The sequence below is a fragment of the Oncorhynchus mykiss genome, chromosome 28, assembly GCF_057628025.1.
Source record: "Oncorhynchus mykiss isolate SJ-2025 chromosome 28, ASM5762802v1, whole genome shotgun sequence".
Lineage (NCBI taxonomy): Eukaryota > Metazoa > Chordata > Actinopteri > Salmoniformes > Salmonidae > Oncorhynchus > Oncorhynchus mykiss.
Window position 1 is genome coordinate 16,572,555 of NC_143049.1, and position 17,850 is coordinate 16,590,404.

General features: G+C 42.3%; 2 protein-coding genes across 4 annotated transcripts in view; one reads left to right on the plus strand and one right to left on the minus strand.

Annotated features, from left to right (window-relative positions):
- LOC110508627 (phosphatase and actin regulator 1) overlaps positions 1 to 5,509 on the minus strand; it is a 90,229-nt gene extending 84,720 nt beyond the window's left edge. The window contains exon 1 of one of the 2 annotated variants that reach the window (XM_090225505.1): positions 5,308 to 5,509. In XM_090225505.1, coding sequence (XP_090081631.1) covers positions 5,308 to 5,419 — 112 coding nt within the window. In that variant the 5' untranslated portion in view covers positions 5,420 to 5,509. The remainder of the gene's footprint in view (positions 1 to 5,307) is intronic. The other variant, XM_090225506.1, reaches the window with a different exon arrangement.
- LOC110508628 (NAD-dependent protein deacylase sirtuin-5, mitochondrial) lies at positions 5,328 to 13,373 on the plus strand. 2 transcript variants are annotated; one of them, XM_021589284.3, is made up of 9 exons: positions 5,328 to 5,941; positions 6,615 to 6,727; positions 7,334 to 7,467; positions 9,713 to 9,938; positions 10,307 to 10,394; positions 10,508 to 10,561; positions 10,924 to 11,047; positions 11,268 to 11,383; positions 11,814 to 13,373. In XM_021589284.3, the coding sequence occupies exons 2-9, from the start codon at positions 6,628 to 6,630 to the stop codon at positions 11,884 to 11,886; spliced, it is 915 nt and encodes a 304-aa protein (XP_021444959.1). In that variant the 5' UTR covers positions 5,328 to 5,941; positions 6,615 to 6,627; the 3' UTR covers positions 11,887 to 13,373. The 2 variants fall into 2 exon arrangements, with proteins under 2 accessions (XP_021444959.1, XP_090081636.1); XM_090225510.1 differs by having other exon boundaries at positions 5,803 to 5,862.
- The last annotated feature ends 4,477 nt before the right edge of the window (positions 13,374 to 17,850 follow it).

Consider the following 17,850-nt stretch of genomic DNA (forward strand, 5'->3'; position numbering starts at 1 on the left):
GTCTGCACACAGGGCATTCAGCTGCCCAGGACATCTAACTACTGCACAGTAGCCCACCCCTGTGAAGTGCACAGTGTATCACATCCATGACATTACAAGATAAACCAAATACCGTGTAAGACAGATCAACAATGAGTGTAGCGATCCTATATGGAGTGCACAAAACATGTGATTGTAAATTGGATCTGTTTTTGGTTTAGTTCAATCACACACAGATGAAAGGCTCCTGTCTGATTGGATTTTATTTCACTTTAGCAGAGCGGTTTTCAAAGGGAACTGCAGTGGGGTCGCCAAAACGTACAGCCGCAATATGTTTATTTTTGGGAAACCTCACAAGTCACAGAAATGTGAGTCTAAAAGTCTAAGAAGCAGAAGATCTGTTCTATATGCACTAGTTCTATACTTCACATTTTTTTTAAAGTTTTGTTTTTGCGTCTTTTACTTTTGGTAAAAACAGCTAAAAATACAATATTTTTTAAAATTATATTTCACAGCTGTTCAGATGGTATGATGACTTTCTACAATATACTTGCTTGTTTTGTCACAAACTGAAATTAGGTGAACTATTATACATGTTTGCAACCAGGAAATGGTACAGCAACTTCTGCATAGTGCATCTTTAAAGAGTACAGATTATCGTATGGGACAATATACAAACGTTTTTAAGAAAGACAATTTGAAAGATACAATTTTATTGAGTAAATGTGCTTATTGTTTTCTCTTCATTTTGATAAGAAAGTAAAATGCAACAAATTGAAGGTTATTTGTTGATGGAAAAATCTAAAATGTACAGATTTTAAAGTTGTTTCGTTAGATTTGGGGTGGGGTCGCAAGAAATTTGAGAAAAAAAAAAAGAAAAAAAATGGGATCCCTGCTGAAAAAGTTTGAATACCACTGCTGTAGGGGTTGAGGGGTCAACCGTCAAAACTACAGTATCACAAATCTTTCTGATGTCTGTCACACAAATGCACGGGCACGCGCGCGCGCACACACACACACACATACACACACAGAGAAAGTATACATCTCTTTCCATCTGACCTCATGTTAGAGCCAAAGAGCACCATTCACAAAGTTAAGGTTCATGCCTTCCACAAAACACTGTAACAGCTAACTGAAGGGACCACTGACAACCAGTACATCTGAACTTAAAACACACTGTGTGACTGCGTGTGTGAGACAGAGAGGCAAAGGTGGGCTTCAGTAAGTGAAACTGGGTGAGACCAGATGACAGTATGCTAGAGTGTGAAAGAGAATGAATGAGGAGAAATGAAAGGAGAGTCTGTATAGGGAAGGGAGAAATGTGTGTGTGTGTGTGTGTCCGTGTGTCTGTTTGGGAGAGGGAGATAACAGATGTGACTGTTGTTAAGCTATGCCTAAGTGATGAGCAAACAAAACAGACTAATCTAATGAGAGAGCTGCTGGACTGACCGTTAGGCAGGCAACACACACACACACACACAACGTTGCAAGCACACGCATGCACCCACGCACACAAACATGCACGCAAACATGCATACAAGCATGCACACACACACACAAACACACACACAGCTCTCACCCAAACATTCACTCCGCAGCCTGCCATTCTAATCCTTCATTTGCCTGTACAGATGGGACTGGATTCTATTCATTCTGCGTTTGTGTGCACAGTGTGAAATGGAAGTGTCAACCAGCTTCTCTGGTTAGCAGTAATTTCCTGTTGGGATGATTGATTGGAATCCTGGCTTCACCTTGTTAAGTCATCTGACAGATGTAGTTCCAATCGCTCAAAGCAGAGCCATGTATAGCTTGCAGATACACACATACACACACACACACACACACACACACACACACACACACACACACACACACACCTTTGGAATGGTCACCTGCTGCTCTGATTTTCGACTGCGTCCCATAGGGCTCTGGTCACATGTGGTGCACTACATAGGGAATAGGGTGCCATTTAGGACTCACCTGTATAGCATCACATCACTGGGTGCTTCATAACAGTGAGAGAGAACAAGGCTTAGCCTAGCTGTGGTTTCCAACAACAGAAACCTCCACTATGTTAAGGATGAACTCACATGGCAGCCAGCAGCATGACTCAGCTCCGGTTAATCTAATCAAAGAGACCAATCAAATTAGCCACACGATGCTAAACAGACCAATTCAATATACCTACGTCTTGTCATACTCAACCCTTACTGTACTCACCCCTGATTCAATGATGGGGTAATTCCTGTCATAAAGTAAATGGACACCATGGTGCTTTAACATTGCAGGGCTGAGCTAGCCTCACTGCAGAGACTATATGAGCCTACTGTATGTGACCCTGGGAGGACAGGGTTCCAAATGTTTCAGCAGTTTCAGTTCAGAGGACAGAATAGAACTGCATACTGATTTCTTCAAGCCATGCATGAAAAATCTTTATTATGTTGATCAACACGTTCATTGGCCAGTCAGACAATCGAGTGCCTTTGGAACGGTATCCTCAGACATTTGCACTGTTGTCCTCTCAGAATGTTGTGTCTGTTCGAGTTTGTGTGTGTGTGTGTCTATGAGTGAGTGGGATATCTGACACCATATTGTGATCTGTGGTGTCTGGCAAAGACAGATTTGTGGTCATATACAGTAGAATATACATTAGCAGCTTGCTTCAGGCCTATTCCAAGAATCCTGTAGGTGCTGGTGGGGTATAGTTCAGCTGTTAGTATTGGTGGTCCCCATTCTCCTGCCCCCTTTCCACTAAGGCCACCTCCCAATAGTGGCAAAAGGAGGACTGAGACATGCAAAGTCATAACCCTCTCAGCCTGCTCCCCTCCACAGTCTGACAGGCTCATTAGAACAGACAGTGTGAAACAGGTTCTGGTTACCTCAGGGCTCATCTGGGCCAAATGGCTTGGTGACTTTAGTCTCTCTCTCTCTCTCTCTCTTGCAGATTATAGTAAAACATGTTTTGGGGCAAATCAAAACACAAGAATGAATAGACATTTCCAAAATACATCAATAGCCTGCAAAGTATTTATTCCCGAAACTATGCAAAGGACTACAAGCTGGTGTGCAATATTGTGTGTTAAATCAACAACACAAGTAAAGCCCATCTTAACACCATCGGGACTGATGCTGCAGAATTCACAGTGTGGGTGTGACTGGAAAAACAACTTGACGGAGGACTGGGTGATGATGATCAAAACAGAAATGTAGCAATACAGTTTGGTTTAACAAAATATAGCAGGTTAAAGACAAAACAAGCCCCTAAAATAAAAGATTCAAAGACTTTACCTTAAGTTATTTGAAGTCTTTGTAAGTACGCAACTGGCGGGCATACTTGGCTAGCTAGCAGTTTCAGCACCACAGCCAGCCAGCTGTGTGACAGAAGCACTGCAAGACTATTGAACTGATGCATTGACTATTTGTCAACTAATAAACTGTCGTTCCGCCCCTGAACAAGGCAGTTGACCCACCGTTCCTAGGCCGTCATTGTAAATAAGAACTTGTTCTTAACTGACTTGCCTAGTTGAATAAAAGGTAAACATATATTTTTTAAATGGCAATCACACAGACCATATTTTGCATGATATCGAAATACGAATAACTACGATATTTGATTGAAAGGCTACATTTGGCTGCATTTGGTTCAGACTGCATGCTATTACATTGCAAAACATATGAATACCTCATGGTCTAACAACTGACTCAGCCCGAAATATGCCAAGTCACCATGGTAACAAGGAATGCAATACACCTAGGTGCTCGAGGGGAGCAATTTGTGCACGTTTCCCACAAGCCATAACCAAAATCGAATCAACATCCAATTCACTAATATATTCTTACACTGTACGTAATAACTTGGATGTATCTAACATACAGTGCATTCGGAAAGTATTCAGACCCCTTGACTTTTTCTACATTTTGTTATGTTACAGCCTTATTCTAAAATGGATTCAATTATTTTTTCTCTTATCAATCTACATACCCCACAATGACAAAGTATTCAGACCCTTTACTCAGTACTTTGTTGAACCACCTTTGGCAGCGATTACAGCCTTGAGTCTTCTTGGATATGACGCTACAGGCTTGGCACACCTGTATTTGGGGAGTTTCTCCCATTCTTCTCTGCAGATCCTCTCAAGCTCTGTCATGTTGGATGGAGAGTGTCACTGACCAAGGCCCTTCTCCCCTGATTGCTCAGTTTGGCCGGGTGGCCAGCTCTAGGAAGAGTCTTGGTGGTTCAAAACTTCTTCCATTTAAGAATGATGGTGGCCACTGTGTTCTTGGGGAAGTTCAATGCTGCAGAAATGTTTTGGTACCCTTCCCCAAATCTGTGCCTCGACACAATCCTATCTCGGCACTCTACGAACAAGTCCTTTGACCTCATGGCTTGGTTTTTGCTTTGACATTCACTGTCAACTGTGGGACCTTATATAGACAGGTGTGTGCCTTTCCAAATAATGTCCAATCAATTGAATTTACCACAGCTGTACTCCAATCAAGTTGTAGAAACATCGCAAGGATGCTCAATGGAAAAAGGATGTACCTGAGCTCAATTTGGAGTCTCTTATCAAAGGGTCTGAATACTTATGTAAATCAACAATTTCTGTTGATTTATTTGTAATAAATTAGAAAATATTTTTAAAAAACCTGTGTTCGCTTTGTTATTATGGGGTATTGTTTGTAGATGGATGAGGGGGAAAAAACACATGTAATCCGTTTTAGAATAAGGCTGTAACGTAACAAAATGTGGAAAAAGGGAAGGGGTCTGAATACTTTCCCAATGCACTGTACACGGGTGCTTTAACAGTCAACACCAATCTGTTCGCTGTCAGGGATCTGTCCGGTGTAGCCTAATCCTGGACACCTTGCTGTTGACTACGATCACGTTGGGGCTCAGATTGCCATTCGAATGCTTCTCTATTATGTAACTGAATTTAATTAATGCCTAATTCCGTTCTCTTACGAAATCAAATCTCACACGTTGAATAATGATCATGAGTATTGTTCTTATTCTTACAAAGCCTAATCGCAAATGATCAATTTAGCAATCAGACAATTCGATTGATATGACAAACTTGTCCAAAATCCTACCAAAATTGCAAATGAGGCAAAACCAAACTTCCATATCATAGGCTACATGCACTAGAGCCCACAGGCAATAGCGCAGATCAAGCACAGTCTCAGTAAAACAAATACGATAAAATATAATTTATGTGTTACTAAACCGTTAGTTTACAATAGGCTAGTAAGGTTAGGTGCAGTGCTTTATACGCTACAATGCATCGAACACTGAAAATCAATGGCCAAACGTGAGAAGCAACCTACCTGTGCGCAGGTTGAAGGAAACTCTGGCTTCGGCGAGGTACGGGGTATCGCTCTTGGACCGGACTCTCCTGATCGGCCGGCGGTCTATATGGTCCTCTGGAGAAGCCGCCATCAATTTGAGCAGTGAACACTGGGGGGTTGGGACAGACAGAGAGCCACCACCGCTCAAGAGGAGGTACTGATGGGGAGGAAAAAAACTGAACGGGTAGAGACCGGAGAGGGAGATGTGACTTTTGAAGCGAGGTGGAGCCGCCACTACAAAGCTCCTTAACCCAACAGCAGACAGAGGGGAATGGAATAAAGGGAAACAATTATGAATAATCAAGTAAATGGCCTACATTTTCAAAATAGCCTATCCAATGCTGATTTATGGAGTTAAATTATCAATATAAGCTCCTGTATGGATGTTGATTAGCAAGTGGAAATCTTGTATGAGGTCAGGGGATATTTTTTTAAACGTACACCACCAGAGGGCACTATTAACTTAACTAGCCTACAACTTTCCCCTCAATAGTGGATTTTGGAGCGGAATCTTCAATGCTTTGCGACAGCAAGGTAGTCTTTACGGTTTTTCAAATAAATTACATTAAGAAAAGTAAACAAACTCTGCCTCGCCATCTGGTAACTCTGCTGGGTATGTATGGACGTGTTATGCATGAACTCGAGTTATTCTGAAAAAGGCAATTCCATGTAGTGATCGTTGTACACCTTATTTGCCTGCATGTAACATTTTTACTTTTGGTATTTAGCTACTTTTACTATTCAAGATGGCTCTTCTTTATACCCCTGTTTTCAATGTTTTAGAAATGTAGGCTATAGTATCGTTGAGGAAATGATATTTATTTCTTTAATATTCTGTTAGTTTTTATAAAACACGATTTGATTTACGAGCCACAGCAGATTTGAGTTTGCTCACTGACAATCAAAACTTTTAACACTTATTGTGTAGACTGCTGGTTTGGACACGTTTTCGCCTAAATACCCTTTAGAATGCGTAATCTTATGCCCACGCAAAACGTGTTAAAATTTAAGGCTGTCATGCACAACGCGATGTAAAATGTAACAAGTAAATATGTATATCGCAGCCAGTTGACATTGATCAGGCGCTGGTGACAATTCTCATTCCCACATTCAAACAAGTAAATGACACGATGATAACATGTATAAATGACCGTGGCCTTAAAAGTGTATGAATGCAAATGTGTAATGATATAGTTTGTCCATCTGTGTCACCTATATTTAACTAGGACAAACTATTCCGATGCAGTCAGAAAATAATTATCCTAACTTTCTGTCTTATCTTACAGAGCTGTAGTGACAATGATTCTTCGAAATCTAGTTTCAATTGGACTTGGTCCTCGCGTGTCTTCTCCAGTGACACGTCGGCCTTTGGTAGAGATGACCAGGTCTGCCAGTTCAGGTAAAGTCCTACCACATGCATGAGCTGAATTCATAAGTCTCCATACATTGGCTTTACATTCTAGTGTACATTGTAATAGGCCTAGGCTACTGCTGAGTGAACAGTCTAATAAATTGGGATGGGCATCAGCAGTTTTTCTATTGTTATGTCAGTTACTCCATTACCCCATGTCAGCTAAACATCTTTAGATTGCTAAATTATTCTAGCCAGCTATGTAAACTTGTAATCGTGGTCGAATTACCGACCAGGGGGCCCCAATTTATTTTGTTAGTCACTCTCACTCGGCTATCATATTCAGAACTGTAAACTTTTCTCTCCGCCCCATGGGAAAATGAGTAGAATTGCATGAAATGAACTCTAAAACCCCAAACATGTCTCACCGCTGTCAAGAGGGGGGCTGAGAAAATGTTTTGTTCGCAAGTTGGGCGGGCCTCCCAACAAAATTTTACTTGGGGCCCCCAAAAGTCTATAGGTCTGGCTCTGACTACATGTGTGGGTACGCAGACCCCCGAGCCACTGCGGCCCCTCATGATGAGTTCAGGTTTTTGTGCCCCCCCATCAATGTTTCCCATCCCTGCTCTAATGGCTCTTGTTTATCTTCTGTAGATATGTCTGAATTCCGGAAGGTCTTCTCTAAAGCCAGGCACATAGCCATCATTACTGGGGCGGGTGTGAGTGCAGAGAGTGGAGTGCCTACCTTTAGGGGTGCTGCGGGCTACTGGAGGAAATGGCAATCTCAGGTAATGTAAAACAGACATGCATAGACCTACAGGAATTCACTTCACAATCTGTAACATAATCATGTACACGCAGACGTTGACATCATGCCATCATGAATTTTACATTTGGCTCTATACTCCAGCAATTTGGATTTGAGATGTTTCATATGAGCCGTCAGTACAGAATGTTACCTTTTGTTCGAGGGTATTTTCATATCAGTTTTACCCTTCAGAAATGAAAGCACTTTATGTATCTAATCCCCCCCCCATTTGAAAAAGTCATAAGTATTTAGACAAATTCACTTATAGGGTATTAAAGTAGTCAAACATTTAGTGTTTGCGTGCTAGGAATATGGGACCAATGACTACATCAAGCTTGTTTCTCTACAAATACATTGGATGCATTTGCAGTTTGTTTGGTTGTGTTTTGGGTTATGTTTTGCCCAATAGGAACTGAATGGGGAATGATGACTAGAGTAATTCTTTCCAAGTGAGTAAATAAGATGTTTCTGACCATTTTAGAAAAATCATGAATTAATAGTGATGAGTGAGAAAGTTACAAAGGCTACAACAAAACATGCTTACCTCTCACGATGACCAATAGCAGGGGAAGTTCGCTTTTTTGGGGGAGGTATGATCTTTGTCCGTCTCACTCATCATCATTCACAATTCATGATTGTGGCAGTGACCCCACTCTCCTAGAGTGTCTTGGTGAGTTGGTATATGCTAAAAACACATTTCCAATTCATACATGCATTTAAAAATGTTACCATGTCACATGGGTTCAAGTGTATTATTGCTTTTATGCAATGGGTTACCAGCATTAAAAAGCAAGATTATTTCCCAAACCATACATTTGTCAGCAAAACGTGGTGCTACATTCACTAACACTGGTTGTCAATTGCAATTTTAGGCGTACCCTGGTCATTAGTTCAATTCGTATTGACTGCCATGTAAAGCAAAACTACCCAAGTGTTGGTTGATAGTTCCAGAACTTTGTAGGTTGCTTTGGCAAAAAAAAAGCTGCATTTAATTTGACCTGTTTTCTATTGACATTTCTTTGTATATATCCATAAAAATGATGCCAGCTGATTCATGATTTCGAGTGGCTGAGAAAAGCTGCCTGTCTGTCTCGTCCTGACTCCCGACACTTTCATTACTATGGGACAGCTGGAGATTTGTTTCAATATTGAAATTCAATGTTGCAAATGTCAAAGAGAAAGACTGCAAGGTTTCTACGAATCTCCGCTGTTGAAAACTAAATGTTAGTCTAAAAGAAATGGGAGATAATGTCTAGATGCTTTTTATAGTGGAGATCAAGTTTATAATTGCCTGGCTGGGCTGGTGAGACTGTGGATTGCGCAGTCAGATGGAACAGAGTAAATAGGCATTTCAACGTCATTTCTTTAGCCAGTGGTAACTTGTGGAAAAGACAGCGTCTGGAATGTGGCTTTAACCAATCAGCATCCAGGATTAGACCCACCTGTTGTATAATGTCCAGTATATCATGGGCAAGATGGACTATAAGATGGACACGATACATTATTCACATTCAATTCTATTGGGCAAAACATTATCCGAAACAGAACCAAAGCTGTAAATGCATCCAACAAGTTTGTAGTCACAAGCTTTATGTAGTCATTGTGACATTCTGCACTGTCGCCTCATATGAAACGTTTGATCTCAAATCCAAAATGCTGGAGTGTAGAGCCACGTTTAAAATGTTAGCTTCACTGTCCTAATACATACGGAGGGGAGTGTACTCCCGTATCAATGGATTTGTCTTGACAACAACAATGAGGGGGGGTAGGCGTAACCACGGTTACTGTGTGCGGTTCCCAGGGAGAGCTGAGGAGCTGGAGCCAGTATCAGTTAATCTAAGTAGGACAGTCTCATCAGAGATTCACTTTGAGAGAGAGAATCAAAACAAACCTTTAACTTGTGTTTGTTCCATCCTGTGCCCCCAAGTGTTTATTTATGGGAGCTTGTTCACACTCTTCAATATGTGAAAATGTCATGTTTATTTAGTTTTTACCTGGGATCTCTATATCTACAACTCAGCGTGCCTTGCCGTTCTCTGCTCTAACTATGACCCAGTCATCCCACCTGCTATTTGCCTAGTCATTTACTCTCATCCAGTCTGCCCTTAACAATGTAGACTATCCCATCCATCTCCACCCTGACACCCTTCGACTCTACCTCCGCATCCTGTGAACGCTGTTCCCTAACCCTCCCCACCCATGTCCCTGTCCATCTCTGTCCACAGGACATAGCCACCCCTGAGGCCTTCTTTCGGAACCCTTCCCTGGTGTGGGAGTTCTACCACTACCGACGAGAAGTGATGCTGAGTAAGGGGCCCAATACGGCCCACCTGGCCATTGCAGAGTGTGAGGCCCGGCTGAGGAAGCAGGGCCGCTCTGTGGTAGTCATCACCCAGGTCATAGATGATCTGCACCGCCAGGCCGGATCCAGACATGTCCTCAAGATCCACGGTGAGAGGGCTGGGCTGGGACAGGGCTAAGCGGGTCTTTTAGAGGGCTGGAATGGGCTGGGCAGCAGGGATTGGTTCAGACAAGGCAGGCAAATATGTTTTTAGAAAGAAGGCACTGTTTCAAGAGAGGCTCCATTGTTAATAAGTAAGCTCAGAAGATGTACTCAAATAATTAGCCCTTGCTCTAGTGGTGGTTTCCAAAGCTTGTTGTCAAAAGTTGAACGTAAGATAAGGATAAGATTGACTTTAGTATCCCTGAAGGTAAATCCTACTTGGACAAATGTTGTCATTATCAGCATGTTTTTGAGAGACTTCTCCAAAGTGTCTGGACGGTGCTCAGTTCTGTTTTTCTCCCCGGTGAATCATCAGGAAGTCTGTTTGAGACGCGCTGTGTGAGCTGTGGACATGTGGCTGTGAACCAAGGCAGCCCAATATGCGCTGCCCTAGAGGGGAAAGGGTAAGCAGCACTACAGCTCCTCAGTACAATACAACCACCTGCTCAGGCGAATCTTCTACATTGGATGTGTGACTTGACTTTTAGAAAAATGGTTGTATTCGATTGTTCCACAGTTCTCCTGACCCAGATACCAGTGATGCCAAGATTCCCCCAGAGGAGCTGCCAAGGTAGGGGATGATTAGTATGGTTCTGTCTATTTGTTGGTGTGTGTGTGTGTGTGTGTGTGTGTGTGTGTGTGTGTGTGTGTGTGTGTGTGTGTGTGTGTGTGTGTGTGTGTGTGTGTGTGTGTGTGTGTGTGTGTGTGTGTGTGTGTGTGTGTGTGTGTGTGTGTGTGTGTGTATAAATAATTATTTTTACACAAGTCTACCATAGAAAATCCAAGCCACAGTGATAAAATATTTTCCACATGGTGGCGGTAGTGTTATTTGCTTTTAACTTGACCTCTTCTCAATCCTAAGTAACCATACACCTGTTATGTGTGATGTCATCCCTTGTGTGTGATGTCATCACTTGGTGGTTTTATGTGCAGGTGTGAGAAGAGTGACTGCCATGGTCTGCTCAGGCCCAATGTGACCTGGTTCGGGGAAACTCTGGACTCGCACGTCTTGACCAAGGTGGAGACGGTGCTGGACACCTGTGATCTGTGTCTGGTGGTGAGTTGGCCTCGTAGTCGCTGGAGAATCTTGTAGTTGCTATGTATCTCAGTCTTTATATACACACTTTAGTATGTAGTAAGATTTTGTCATACGCTGTAGAGACAGAGCCTGATGTAAAGCACCACACACCTGAAACTGATGTTCAGACCAATGTATAATATACACACATTTCTCCGAAATGGCTTTGCTGGTGCCTATGCTCTCTATCTGCCCGCAGGTTGGCACCTCCTCCATAGTGTACCCGGCAGCCATGTTTGCTCCCCAGGTGGCGTCCAGGGGCGTGCCAGTAGCAGAGTTCAACATTGAGACCACCTCTGAGACCACGCGCTTCACGTAAGCCACAGCCCACCGCTATTAGAAAATGATGTTTTTGTCGTAATACAAGTTTCTTTGGGGATTTTCAATTTCTTTTCTTGATGTGCAAAATACAAATACGTTTTGTGAAGTCAAATAGTGTATATATCATTTTCTTTAAAGTAAAACGGGATATATTTAATCAAATAGGGATTCTTCGTCAAAACGAAGCCTGATAAAGTGTGTTTTATTCATTATTCTACTGCATCACACAGTTTGTCAGGTTTGAAATCAGTCAGCGTTATCAGCTCTTTGGTCTTAGATCTGATTGATCAGATGTGTGTCAGGGAAATTAAGAACCAAACACTTCCTTAGGGACACTGGTGAGCATTTCTCAGATTTCTCCTTTTATCCTTGCTTTGTCGGGTGGGTGTGTGTGTGTGTGGTGTGCCGTGCTTCTGCTGTACAGGTACCATTTCCAGGGCCCGTGTGGGGCCACGCTACCCCTGGCGTTGGCGCGTCACGAGTCTGAAGTCGTCTGAGGGGTCAAGGGGTGGGGTCTGATGGTGTCCGAACCTCTGGGGCTCCTCCCATATCCACTCCACGGCCGTTTGATTCCATGGTGATTATTCCCTTATCCAAAAAACGTGCCTTAAGACACTTTGAAACAGGAATTCTTGGTGGAGGGAGCGCTGCTGTCTGCAGCAGAGGACTGAATAGTCTTACTGGATACTTGATACTTATTCGGTTAACTAAACTGGAACTGAGATGTTATGTGGTGTTGTCTCTTCTTGAAAGGCAGAAAAGTATATATTCAGCTGAAATAAGGAGAAGTATTTCTTGATATAGGACGGGCAAATGTTTTCTACTCCGGAGTTTTGAGCGTGTCATTTCTTCATATACAGTATAATAATAATAATAACACATGCCATTTAGCAGATGCTTTTATCCAAAGCGACTTAGTCATGTGAGCAAACATTTCTCTCTCTCACTGCTAATTCAGTATATTTCGGATGTACAGGCTTTGCTGGTTGCTCTGTTTTTGTGACATTATTGAGGTCAGTGCACATGCTGTACATGACACACACACATTATATAACATGCTGGTGTAGCTTGTGAGATCAGATGATATTATTCTTTATAGCGTATAGTAATATAATCATATAGCTGAACCTTTTTCTCACTCTATGGAGGATATACTGTATTAACTCCAACCCAGTACAATACCTAATCCATGTGCCTGGCCAACTGTTTCCACAACCTTGGCCAAATACACACAACCATGACCAAATACATGCTTTGAACCTCAAGTACATAGCAACGTCACAGAGAGAGAGTCAGTTCATTGAACTGGCTATTGCTGAACCTGGACTATTGTATTCCCGTCCCTGTACAGTATTTACCATATCAATATCTATCAATAGTCATACTGTGGTTACATGGCATGAGAATGTGTTCAAGGGATATTTCAGGATTGAAGCCCTTTATCTACTTCCCCGGAGTCAGATGAACTCGCGGATGAAAATGTCATGTCTCTGCAATACAGTCTGAAGGAAGTTACTAACTACTGTTAGCGCAATTGCTAACTTGCGCTAGCACCATGACTGGAAATCTATGGTAACTGCTAGCATGCTAGTAGATACCATAGACTTCCAAGCCTTGTGCTAACGCTAGTTAGCAATTGCGCTAACACTAGTTGGTAATTTCCTTCAGACTGTATTGCAGAGACATGACATTTTCATCCGCGAGTTCATCTGACTCCGGGGAAGTTGATCATTACCAAAATCCCGAAGTGTCCCTTTTATCATTTGTATTACTCATTGAAATGTATTGTTTTGCCTAATCACGCACAACAACTCTGTTTTTGGAAATGTTCTATACCCGAACCAAGTGTGTACTTCGATATCATGACTGTGTTTGTACTTTTTTTTTTACAACTACTGCTAGCCACTTTAGGTGTTTTTGCTTTTATGCAACGTAATGAGATCTCATGCAACGCTTCAAAATATACTACTGTCAACACCATGAATTCATTTGCATTACTTTTGTCCTTTTTTCTCTCACACAATGGTGTCATTACAGGCAGTCTTCAAAATAGGCTTATATGTGATTGGGGGAGTTTGCATTCCCAAAGCTAACAGTAGATGCCAGTATGTAGACTGTAGATTCAATAAAAAACCCTCTGAACAGACAGAGTAGCCTGACTGACTGCAGACTCTCCTTCCTGGCTATCTCTCAATTAGAATGCATGGGTAAGAGGAAATATAGATTTGTATTCTTCTGGGACAATGTTTTGCTCTGCTCAAGGTGAAGTGAACGCTACCATTATTTCGGTAGATGGCAAAACCAGAGAGCTCATTTGGACCATCGTGATGTTGTAAAAATAAAAAGCTAATGTACGTGTGAACTACTCGCCATTTTGACCGCATAATCCTGGTCCTTGAATGACCATCTCCAAGCGTATTTGAGTTATTTATCTGGTCCTCTATGTATTCTGAAATGAGTCTCCATTTGTATTGATCTATTGAATGAGTGAGAAACCAGAGAGAGCGTGAGGTGGCGGCATGGCTATGGGAGAGGATTTGCCTGCTAAGGTCCAAGCAGGACAGACCTCTCTTACAACGCACAAGGTCAAAGGTGAAAGGTCATACAAAGGGAAGGACCTCACTTAGAATTTCTTATAGAAAACATCCACAAAGATGGGACCACGGTTAACATCCCAAAACAATACAGGCAAGTTTACTCAGAGGTGGGTCTGCCTGGCTCCTTACTGTTGATTTGGTTGTTGATGGCTGAGGTTAGTGCAAATTGTGTGGGAGAAGTTCCCATCCAGCTGAGTCACCATCTGTTTAAAGGTCTGAATCTGTTCTTATAGGCCTGGTTGACGAGAAATCGAGGGGGAAGGAGAGACTGACAGGGAGGTTACCTAAGCACTGTGTGTGCATGGTTGCACCTGTGTGTTCCAGTTTGTGTGTCCCAGTGTTTGTCTATGTTCCCCAGTGTGAATGTCCAGACTTAATGACATGAGTCTCATGTTCAGGGTCCTCCAGTGTTAACGAGAGAGAGCGAGAGGAGCGGTTATTATGAGTCACTGTAAGCTGAAGTTCCATGCAAATTATTCTAAAACACACTTCCATACGGTGTGTATTAGGATGTCAGTGAGGATTGGGAGGTTATTACTGTGTCTGCGTATGGCATGTCTAGTTAATTTGTGAGATTTGGAAATGGCTAAATCTGTCAGATTTACAGAAATTTTGATTATTTAGCATTACCCCTGTGAAATTAACATAATCAATCATAATGCAGCTGTAGGCCTACTGGTCCGTGGTCCCTACATGTTAATCTGAACAGGCAGGCTGTAACCTCGAACAGACCTGTGTGTGTGTGCGTGCGAGTGAGCGAGGAGTCATGCAGGGCCAGCTCATATCATGCCCACCATGCACCCAGCGCTCTCATCAAATTAGTGTCTGGCACACACACACATAAAACCGAGGGAACCAAACACACAATAAACACATACATCAGAACCCTGTTTAGAATCATATGGTCCAAAAATACCCCATCCCATTTCCCATTAATTAAGGAATAATTCCCTCTTCTTCATTGCTTCTCTCTGCTTAATTTCTTTACCCACAATCCCCTACTGTAAATGTTCATTATCATTGATGATTTTCATCATAACCTTTCTCCTACTCTTCTTACCTTTTTCTTCTTATCTTCTACCTTCTAACACTGTTTCTAATGTCAGGAGTGAGGTGAAATCTGTTTTTCACATCATAAAATTAACTAATGAAATGGACATAAGGATAAGATTCTTCTTGCATTGATAGGATGATATAGTCGATTGAAGCCTCAATTGAGAAGGCCTGCTGGAGTGTGAGTGGTGATATTGGCAGTGACTGCAGTGATAAGCGAGGGATGAGATGGTAGATGTGTAAAGGTCCCTGCCTGACCCTGCAGGTTAATAGAGCCACCATCATTGGTATCACTTCTGCAAATATCCCTGTGTCTCTTTGAATGATAAAGTAGATTGACTAGGACACCGGCTGAAGAGTGAGTGAGTGTGTGTGTGTGAGAGAGAGATCGAAAATAAAAGGTGAGAAACTGAGCATGTTGAATCTGGTGAAGTGACTTGATGACATCTATTTGGAGTGTTTGAGTTTTGAAATGGTTGAAGGTGGCATTTGGGGTCAGTTGTGTGTGAGTGTATGTCTTTGCCAGGGATTGGTAAGGAGGGGGGAACATTCATGTTTCTCTTTATGCAGACTGACAGGACTGTCAGAGCTATCCACATCAGCATAAATATCCCGTGATTATGACCTATTCAAAGAACATAGTAGCTTAGTAAAAATAGAAATGATTTGAATCACCTACAAGACAAGCTATGACTGTTTTTCAATGTTACTGTGAAGAGAGATCTGGTGCATAAAGTGAGGTGTTTTGTCCCTGCCGGCCCAGATGTTTTTCCCTGTATAGGGCTGATGCTAGGGGTTCTGGGTAGTGAGGCTGGGAGGCAGTTGTTTTTAAGGCTGAGAATAGGGTTCAGGTGCAGGCTAATCTCATCTAAAGCTAGGCTAATTAGGATCAAGGCAGGTGGCCACTGTCACCTGATTATTGATCATTGCCACAGGCCCTGGCCTGCCTCAGAGCAGGGTCTGAACACTCACAGAATAAGATCAGAGCACAGGACACACACGTGAAAGGAACCATTGTATATTTATTGATATAATAAATGGATTGTATTGGACTTGAACAGGCTCTATTATATTCTATTCTGTACATCGGAATTATATTCGGGAATGTATTCAGTGCTACCAGGTTTTATTGAGTGCAAGAAATAGCATGTTAATACATTTAACTTCTTATTTTCCACAATCTGTGTTCTTGTTTTTGTTCTTCTGGACTTCCTATGTGTATACCTAACTCTGACAGCTCCTCTTTGAGTGTTGACCCACAACCACTTGTTCATCTCATAACTTCCTGCACAATCTTCACTCGTCAAGGTCCCCAATATATATCTATATAAATAAATCCTATCTGACTCATAGGTGTTACCTCTCTTTTGACGTCAGATACCAATTTATAGTTTTTCCCTCTTCATTTTGTCCTCTCCCTCTGTTTCTCTCGCTCTTCCTGTTTCTGTGTCTCTCTCCGTGTGTGTGTCTGTTTGCTTGTGTGTGCATGGGTGTGTGGCCTCCCATGTTAAGGGTAAGCCCCAGCCCTGCACTCTGTATTGTAATTCAGCACAGGGCACTTGAGTCTCTGGAGAAAAGCCCTGGAGGGAAGAGACAGGGCACATGGGCACACACACACGGTGGCTGGCCTCTCCCAGATGACTTGCCGTATCAGCAGAATTAAGAGGATTCCACAGTGGGAATAGGGCTCCTGGCTATTGATCCAACCTAAACTAGAGTACACACAACCACACACAGAAATGTGTGTCTTGGAGCCTTTTCAGTCTAATGGGTTTTGATCATTAGCACTTCATTGCGCTTGAAAAGTTTACAAATAAAAAATGTTGTCACTTGCGCCGAATACAAATGATTTATTTTTAATTTTTAAATGTAACCTTTATTTAACTAGGCAAGTCAGTTAAGAACAAATTCTTATTTACAATGACAGCCTACCAAAAGGCCTCCTGCAGGGCTGGGATTAAAAATATAAATATAGGACACAACAAGCATCACGACAAGAGAGACAACACAACACTACTTAAAATGAGACCTAAAACACAGCATGGTAGCAATATAACAAAAACATGGTAGCAGCACAAAACAATGTACAAACATTATTGGCCACAGACAACAGCACAAAGGGCAAGAAGGTGGAGTGCCAGAGTGCCACTCTGGAGTGCCAGAGTGCGCTTTGGGCGTTCGTAAATGCCGAGCCTTGGCCAAGGAGTAGGGTTGATCTGAGCGTTCTGACCTCAAAACAGCAGTCAAGCTAACCAGTAAAGTTGGCTAGCATAATAGCTACTTCCAGACACATGAGCGAAAACCTCACTCTGATCATTTTACTCGCCCTAGCAGAGCTGGTTAGACTGTTTTCATGTTATCTAGTGAGCTGGTGACTGTAGCTGTGCTGCTGGCAACAATTGAATTACGTTTTTTCCCTGACGTTTCCTGACATCGGTCATATTCAACGGGTGTTGCGGGTGCTCTGAAATTATAGTCCATAGTCAGAGTGAATGCACCCCTAAGCTCTTTAGTGACTCACTCACTGTTTACACACTGATTTCCTTCATGGTAACCTAAATAAATTAATAGATCAAATAAATAAACAAGCTGGCACACTTACTAAAAATGTATGGACTCCCTGTATTGTAAGTCCCTTTATGGGTATTACAGCTGGCAGTGGGACTACTACTCCTGGGCCAATATTCATAAAGCTTTTTAGTGTAGGCGTGCATATTTGGACAGGGAAGAACTGATGCTAGATCAGATTTCTAGTGTAGGCGTGCCTATTTGGACAGGGAAGAACTGATGCTAGATCAGCACTCCTACTCT